At 41.5% G+C, this 9151-nt stretch overlaps 1 protein-coding gene across 2 annotated transcripts in view; it reads right to left on the bottom strand.

Annotated features, from left to right (window-relative positions):
• The window catches only part of LOC131934298 (uncharacterized), a 4746-nt gene extending 825 nt beyond the window's left edge, over positions 1–3921 (bottom strand). For both annotated transcript variants that reach the window (XM_059290502.1, XM_059290505.1), the window contains exons 1-2: positions 3830–3921; positions 1–1191 (exon numbers count right to left, since the gene is read on the bottom strand). The exon at positions 1–1191 is cut by the window's left edge and continues 185 nt beyond it. In XM_059290502.1, coding sequence (XP_059146485.1) covers positions 157–1191; positions 3830–3832 — 1038 coding nt within the window. In that variant the 5' untranslated portion in view covers positions 3833–3921 and the 3' untranslated portion in view covers positions 1–156. The remainder of the gene's footprint in view (positions 1192–3829) is intronic.
• Positions 3922–9151: the final 5230 nt, after the last annotated feature.

The following is a 9151-nucleotide window of genomic DNA, read 5'->3' as shown; positions in this document are numbered from 1 at the left end:
ACAAGACAGACCCTTACGTGGAATCCACAAGGAAGACCTGGAGACGTGATTTAGAAGATTGGATACACCTTGGGAAAGTAGGAGAGACTAGCACAGGACAAACATGCCGGAAAGCTCTTGAACTAGATACAAGCAAGGTTTAGGTTTAAGTTACAATTAGAACTTCAATTGGAGTCGAAGATTCAAAAATGCCCAAAACCATGATATTAAACTCTTAAAAATCTCTCCGCGATCTTTTTCGGGAATTATAGGATTTAAAAGAGAATTAATTTTATCAAGCAGTCTTTGTAACTTGCTTTCACATTTATCAGTAATAATAATTTTCAACATCTCCGCTTCTTTTTCCAACTCTTTGAAGGCTTCAGTTTCTCTCGATTTATCTTTGATCTCATGTAGCAGGTCGTCTATTAGAGACTGTATGCTCTGGAATGTTTCCTCAGTTGTTTTGTCGGCGACTAGAGCAAACTGGACCTTAGACCTAATCACCTGCAGCCTCTTCTGCATGTCAGATGTGAGTGCCGGGAGGTTCCACTGGAGCAGCAGACGTTCGCGCTCGATATAGCAGGCCTTGAATGTTTCATCCGTGTAACGGCCGTGGACGCTAAGCTTAGAGGCTAGGCTGAACAGTTTCTTGACGCTTTCTTGGCTTTTCTTGTTGACCTCATTCTTCTTGAGCTTGTTGTAAAACAGCACGATCCTGTAGTCACATTCCTGAAACAGTCGCTGTATTGGACCGTTTTGTCTACGACACCAGGTATCGAATGATTCTTCTTCTTCGTCCACTAAATCTCCGTAGGTCATGATTATAATACAATGTTTTTTCACAAAGTCTTGACCGAACATATTCTTAAGGGTGTCGACAGTTTTAACGTCCTCAGCAGTGTATCGATTGGAGTACTTGAGAACTAGAAGAAAGGCATCCAGGCCATCTTTACACTGCCCCATGACCAGCGGCAACTGTTGAGTGATGTTGTCTCTGTCTTGATCTTCTTCTGTGTCCATGAGCCCAGGGGTGTCAACAAGTTCAACAGTCAACCCGTCTCGCTCCACACACCTCATGCTGTTGATCACCGTGCAGGACATCGTGTTGTTTGACCTGATGAACTCCTCTTGTCCGAGAATTGTGTTTCCCGTTCCACTTTTGCCGTTGCCAGTTTTTCCCACTAACACAAAGACCAGCTTCTTCTCATCCTGTGGATACAAAAATATTTATTTAATTAAAAAGACCAGCTTCTTCTCATCCTATGGAAACATAAATATTTAACTACGAGAAAAATGGCCCGTTGAGGAAGGATACAACGGGCGCTAGGTTGATAGTGCTGTCTATTTTCTCGGTACTTTAATTTATACACAATATAGTCATAGGCATATCCCTAAACCATGCACCTAATCTCATTCATGACAAAAGTCGCATTTAGAGTTTCTTTCAGGCAACTCTACTTGGGAGGAGGGGGCTTCGCCAAAACATGTCTACCGCCCCATTCAACGAAATATAATTATATACTTTTTCCAGTGTCCGCCCCCTCCCAGAAAATTCTACCCCCGCCCCCGAAAATTTCAAGTACCCCCACCCCTCTCCGGGGAGGAAAAAGTCTGAAAGAAACCCTGGTCGCATTTGTAGATCAAACAAACTAAAGGAAGAATCTGGGCGGGGCTTCGCCCATACCGGAAGAGATGCTTGAAAAAAAAACTGCACGCTAAACGCTTTTTAGATTTGAAAAAGTTCCCCCCTCCGGGGAGGAAAAAGTCTGAAAGAAACACTGGTGTCGCGCTTAGCCACTACCAGAAGAATTGCATTAAAGACATTGCAAGAAAACCACTTTTTAGATTAGACACATTAATTAGGCGATAAAATCTATTATAGAGTATCGATGAAAAAAATTCTTTTGAGTTGGGGAGGGGGAGGGGGGGGGGGGCTCAGACGTTCTTACGCGGGGGTGGGGCTTCGCCCCTACCCGAAGAATTGTATGAAAGAAACTCTTCACGCAAACCATTTAGATTAGACAAAATTGCCTTTTTATTAAATGTTTACTCGAGAATCAATGACGTCATATTACTGTGTGCACTCTCCGGCTTGAGATTATTTTTTACTATATGCTAAATGTGACGTCATATTTCGTTTTCGTTTCACTGTGAAAGTTTTTAAATTGCTTGTGTTTTCTCTAGAGCGTTCTTGCAGTTACATACACAGATAGATAGATACACAGACAGCGAAACTATTATTATAGATATAAATTTATTAACTATCTTTTTGCTTAAATCTGACCTTTAACAGAACGTTTACAAAAATTAGAAATCCACCTTGCATTTTTTCCTCACCCTATATTTTCAACACTAACATGTCGTCTAAAAATACCACCAACTAATATGACGTCAGAAATTACCACCTGCAATCCTAAATTACAATTCTAACAGAACTTCCCGTTTGTCATCGATTAACTAATATAATACAATATGTGCAAGGTCACATCTCTTAACTGCACCCCTTCATACTCGTAATACACGGTCCCAGTGAATTCACTAGGACCGATATCAACCGGTGTCACTCCTCCCCCCCCCCCCTCCTCCGTCCAACAATTTTCAATTTTTTATTTGGGATCACCCCTCTCACCTACTATTATATTTTATTATAAAATTATAAAATTGTTTTGACATTACATTTTTCAATTTGGTTTCACCACCTAAATGGAGTCACCCGTTGCGGACCGTACCCCCCGCTCTCGCCATGTAAAGCTACTGCCAGTGACGGTATAAGGGCGGGTGTCACCCGGTACGGTGAGATTGTGACCCCACATCCTAAACTTAGCTGTTCTGGTATACTGTCACCTTTCTCCCCTTCTATTACTTTACTGGCAAGTAGTTAATCTTTTATCTCCCCTTTTATTATTGCAATTTAAATTACATTTTAATGACTAATCTTATGTCTAATTAGATTAAAAATCAGATACTCGTGCAATACCATTTGAGACCAAATGCATCTGGAAAATTTGAAAGAAATCACTGCATGAGAAGTGGGATGAAATTGAGCTACAAGATCCACCCTAAACCCACAAACGAAATAAAAGCGTGTAATGAGCGTGTGAGAGAGAGAGGGAGGGGTAGGTTACTTTTGGACAGCCTATGGGACAAGAGGAAAGGAAGGGGGGGGGGGGGTGATACTGTGGACTCAGTGGTCAGGTACAGAAAAGACGGGAAACAAAAAAGAAAATTGAGTAAACCTACTAGACCAAACCTATCCTTAACATCTAGTAGACATTAACATCTCTGGACAAGCAATCGAGGTGGAGAACTATGACAACCAAAAGTGACTGAAAAAAATCTAAGAAGCAAACGGGAGGATGACATACATGGTGCTAAGTGAAGTTGCTATAGGTTCAACAAGCGAACGTGAACGTGTATATAACGATACATGGAAGAAGATAGGAGCGACACTTTAAAAAGCACTAGAGCCAAAGCCCTTTACAGTAAAAATAGCTGGTAGCACAGAATAGGTTGCCAGCTATCTTGTACAGTGCAAGCTTACTGCTAGCAAATCGGCAGGGGTTTATCATCACGTCTTTTACAAGCTCTACAATAAAAGAATCAAAATATCTTGGAAAGTGATTAAGGATCTGCTGGAGGTAACAAGCGGTAGGCCTCAGTGATCTTTCAGACATTTTTTTTCTCCTGAAAAAAATGGAGGGGGGGGGGGCGGTCTTAATTTTACGAGGGTTGGGGGTAGACACTGGTAAAGTTAGTATATCGATTTTCTTATGATATAAAGCATGATTAGATCACGTAGTCACAAAGTATGAAATCTCAAATATACTAAAAAAAAAACAACACATACCATGATTTCAGGCTAGAAATGTATGCTGCAAGCCAGGCTGTAAAACACAAACGTGTGTCCTACATTGCTAACCTACTTTTGCTTAAACGCTCAATGTTAGATCGGGATTTGTTCTATTAGGTTTCACGATTACGATACTCTTTGGCCTGTACTGCTGTACGTTGTAGCAGAAATAAATAAATACATTAATTAATTATTTAATTAATACAAAAATAAATTAATGATAAATAAATGAAGAAAGAAAGAAAGAAAAATTATATATATATATATATATATATATATATATATATATATATATATATATATATATATATATATATATATACATATATATATATATATATATATATATATATATATATATATATATATATATATATATATATATATATATATATATTAGAAAGAAAAAATGTGTAAAAAACCTTAATATAACAAACTTTTAAATGAAAATTTAAATTCCAGTAAAAATAAAGTAAAAATCGGGCGCTGGTCCCTAAACTGTTATGTTTTCTACATCTCTTGTTCATTTAAAGCTTGTTTTAAATGAACAAATCCTACAAGTATCGATTGTAACTGATGTGTCGTAGTGTAATGTATTATTTCTGTTATGTTAGAAGATTGTAGCATTTAAACAATCTTTTTAAAGTAGTCGGTTCTAATGTGAGTATCGAACTAATCGATCACTTTGTTTAGTCAACCTGTAGGCTACGTTCGTTTTCTGGGAAAATAAGTTTCCAGTGAAAAATAACATTGGGAATTCATGCGGTGAGATGTAGTAGTACTAGGATAAAGAGGATGTCCTGATAGTAGAGAGGTTGTGTGATAGTTATATGGGGGGCGGAGAATAGTGCTAAACAAATGGGCGGAGAATGGTGCTAAACAAATGGGCGGAGAATGGTGCTAAACAAATGGGCGGAGAATGGTGCTAAACAAATGGGCGGAGAATGGTGCCAAACATATGGGCGGAGAATGGTGCTAAACAAATGGGCGGAGAATGGTGCTAAACAAATGGGCGGAGAATGGTGCTAAACGTATGGGCGGAGAATGGTGCTAAACATATGGGCGGAGAATGGTGCTAAACATATGGGTGGAGAATGGTGCTAAACATAAAACATATGGTCGGAGAATGGTGCTAAACATATGGGCGGAGAATGGTGCTAAACATATGGGCGGAGAATGGTGCTAAACGTATGGGCGGAGAATGGTGTTTAACATAAAACAAATGGGCGGAGAATGGTGCTAAACAAATGGGCGGAGAATGGTGCTAAACAAATGGGCGGAGAATGGGGCTAAACATAAAACAAATGGGCGGAGAATGGTGCTAAACATATGGGCGGAGAATGGTGCTAAACGTATGGGCGGAGAATGGTGCTAAACATAAAAAATGGGCGGAGAATGGTGCTAAACATATGGGCGGAGAATGGTGCTAAACGTATGGGCGGAGAATGGTGCTAAACATAAAACAAATGGGCGGAGAATGGGGCTAAACATAAAACAAATGGGCGGAGAATGGTGCTAAACAAATGGGCGGAGAATGGTGCAAAACATATGGGCGGAGAATGCTGCTAAACAAATGGGCGGAGAATGGTGCTAAACATAAAACAAATGGGCGGAGAATGGTGTTAATTATATGGGCGGAGAATGGTGCTAAACAAATGGGCGGAGAATGGTGCCAAACATATGGGCGGAGAATGGTGCTAAACAAATGGGCGGAGAATGGTGCTAAACAAATGGGTGGAGAATGGTGCTAAACAAATGGGCGGAGAATGGTGCTAAACATATTGGCGGAGAATGGTGCTAAACAAATGGGCGGAGAATGGGGCTAAACATAAAACAAATGGGCGGAGAAAGGTGCTAAACATATGGGCGGAGAATGGTGCTAAACGTATGGGCGGAGAATGGTGCTAAACATAAAACAAATTGGCGGAGAATGGTGCTAAACATATGGGCGGAGAATGGTGCTAAACGTATGGGCGGAGAATGGTGCTAAACATAAAACAAATGGGCGGAGAATGGGGCTAAACATAAAACAAATGGGCGGAGAATGGTGCTAAACAAATGGGCGGAGAATGGTGCTAAACAAATGGGCGGAGAATGGTGCTAAACAAATGGGCGGAGAATGGTGCAAAACATATGGGCGGAGAATGGTGCTAAACAAATGGGCGGAGAATGGTGCTAAACATAAAACAAATGGGCGGAGAATGGTGCTAAACATAAAACAAATGGGCGGAGAATGGTGTTAATTATATGGGCGGAGAATGGTGCTAAACAAATGGGCGGAGAATGGTGCCAAACATATGGGCGGAGAATGGTGCTAAACAAATGGGCGGAGAATGGTGCTAAACAAATGGGTGGAGAATGGTGCTAAACAAATGGGCGGAGAATGGTGCAAAACATATGGGGGGAAAATGGTGCAAAACAAATGGGCGGAGAATGTTGCTAAACATATTGGCGGAGAATGGGGCTAAACATAAAATAAATGGGCGGAGAATGGTGCTAAACAAATGGGCGGAGAATGGGGCTAAACATATGGGCGGAGAATGGTGCTAAACAAATGGGCGGAGAATGGTGCTAAACAAATGGGCGGAGAATAGTGCTAAACAAATGGGCGGAGAATGGTGCAAAACATATGGGGGGAAAATGGTGCAAAACAAATGGGCGGAGAATGTTGCTAAACATATTGGCGGAGAATGGGGCTAAACATAACATAAATGGGCGGAGAATGGTGCTAAACAAATGGGCGGAGAATGGTGCTAAACATATGGGCGGAGAATGGTGCTAAACATATGGGCGAAGAATGGTGCTAAACATATGGGCGGAGAATGGTGCTAAACATATGGGCGGAGAATGGTGCTAAACATAAAACAAATGGGCGGAGAATGGTGTTAATTATATGGGCGGAGAATGGTGCTAAACAAATGGACGGAGAATGGTGCTAAACATAAAACGGTCCTAGGACCTTTGACCACAGGTGCTTTTACCATAGGGGGTTTGACCATAGGGGGTTTGACCACAGCGGAGCTTTGACCATAGGGGCTTTGACCATAGGGGGTTTGGCCATAGCGGGCCTTTGACCATAGCGGTGCTTTGACCATAGGGGATTTGATCATAGGGGGTTTGACCATAGGGGGTTTGACCACAGGTGTTTTCTCAGCAGAGGGTCTTTGATCACATGTGGTCTATCAACTCGTGTTTGATCACAAGCGCTGTATCCGGCTTTGATCATAGGTGTTTTGTCCACATATATGGTAAGGATTTATTTTAAAAGTTGCTAAATTATATTTTAAATTTCGACATGATGTAATATGTTAAATCATCATGTATAAATACAAGTCATCTAAACTACTCTATGTCAATTTGTTAACGGCATCAACCCTGCTGCGTTATACTGTCTCTTGCCAAATAAAACACTACCCAGCTGAGAAGCGATACAAGATGCTGCACGAAAAAGTACAACGTGCTGTCCAGATATATGGTCAAACAGATGTACTGACATATTTGCGTGCTATAGCACATTTGTCATTTAGTTAACCATTTTATGTATTACATCTTTGACTATATTGTTGGCAAGTTTTGTATCATTTTTTATCCTTTATATATGCTATGTATTTTCAAGTACATCTACATTTGTGAAACTTGTTATATAACGCATTATTTGTGATTCATTTATATTTAAAATAAATCTATGAGGCCTAGCACCAGCCTTTATGTGGAGACTAAAATATAGTTCTTGGCTTTTTTTAATACATGTTAATTTCTATTTACGTACTCTCAGGAAACATGTATAAAATCGTGTTAATTGAATCACACCTATGATCAAAGCCGGACACAGCGCTTGTGATCAAACACCAGTTGATAGACCACCTGTGATCAAAGACCCTCTACTGAGAAAACACATGTGGTCAAACCCCCTATGGTCAAACCCCCTATGATCAAACCCCCTATGGTCAAAGCACCGCTATGGTCAAAGGCCCGCTGTGGTCAAACCCCCTATGGTCAAAGCCCCTATGGTCAAAGCTACGCTGTGGTCAAACCCCCTATGGTCAAACCCCCTATGGTCAAAGGTCCGCGCACCCATAAAACAAATGGGCGGAGAATAGTGCTAAACAAATGGGCGGAGAATGGTGCTAAACAAATGGGCGGAGAATGGTGCTAAACATAAAACAAATGGGCGGAGAATGGTCCTAAACAAATGGGCGGAGAATGGTGCTAAACAAATGGGCCGAGAATGGTGCTAAACATAAAACAAATGGGCGGAGAATGGTGCTAAACAAATGGGCGGAGAATGGTGCTAAACAAATGGGCGGAGAATGGTGCTAAACGTATGGGCGGAGAATGGTGCTAAACAAATGGCCGGAGAATGGTGCTAAACATATGGGCGGAGAATGGTGCTAAACAAATGGGCGGAGAATGGTGCTAAACAAATGGGCGGATAATGGTGCTAAACAAATGGGCGGAGAATGGTGCTAAACAAATGGGCGGAGAATGGTGCTAAACAAATGGGCGGATAATGGTGCTAAACAAATGGGCGGAGAATGGTGCTAAACATATGGGCGGAGAATGGGGCTAAACATATGGGCGAAGAATGGTGCTAAACATATGGGCGGAGAATGGTGCTAAACATATGGGCGGAGAATGGTGCTAAACATAAAACAAATGGGCGGAGAATGGTGCTAAACATATGGGCGGAGAATGGTGCTAAACATAAAACAAATGGGCGGAGAATGGTGCTAAACAAATGGGCGGAGAATGGTGCTAAACAAATGGGCGGAGAATGGTGCTAAACAAATGGGCGGATAATGGTGCTAAACAAATGGGCGGAGAATGGTGCAAAACAAATGGGCGGAGAATGGTTCTAAACAAATGGGCGGAGAATGGTGCTAAACAAATGGGCGGAGAATGGTGCTAAACAAATGGGCGGAGAATGGTGCTAAACATATGGGCGGAGAATGGTGCTAAACATATGGGCGGAGAATGGTGCTAAACTTATGGGCGGAGAATGGTGCTAAACAAATGGGCGGAGAATGGTGCTAAACATATGGGCGGAGAATGGTGCTAAACATATGGGCGGAGAATGGTGCTAAACATATGGGCGGAGAATGGTGCTAAACATATGGGCGGAGAATGGTGCTAAACATATGGGCGGAGAATGGTGCTAAACATATGGGCGGAGAATGGTGCTAAACATATGGGCGGAGAATGGTGCTAAACATATGGGCGGAGAATGGTGCTAAACATATGGGGGGAAAATGGTGCAAAACAAATGGGCGGAGAATATTGCTAAACATATGGGCGGAGAATGGTGCTAAACATAAAACA

The sequence above is a fragment of the Physella acuta genome, unplaced genomic scaffold, assembly GCF_028476545.2.
Source record: "Physella acuta isolate Inbredline_101_S28 unplaced genomic scaffold, ASM2847654v3 ptg000108l, whole genome shotgun sequence".
Lineage (NCBI taxonomy): Eukaryota > Metazoa > Mollusca > Gastropoda > Physidae > Physella > Physella acuta.
This window is presented reverse-complemented; position numbering and strand designations above follow the sequence as displayed.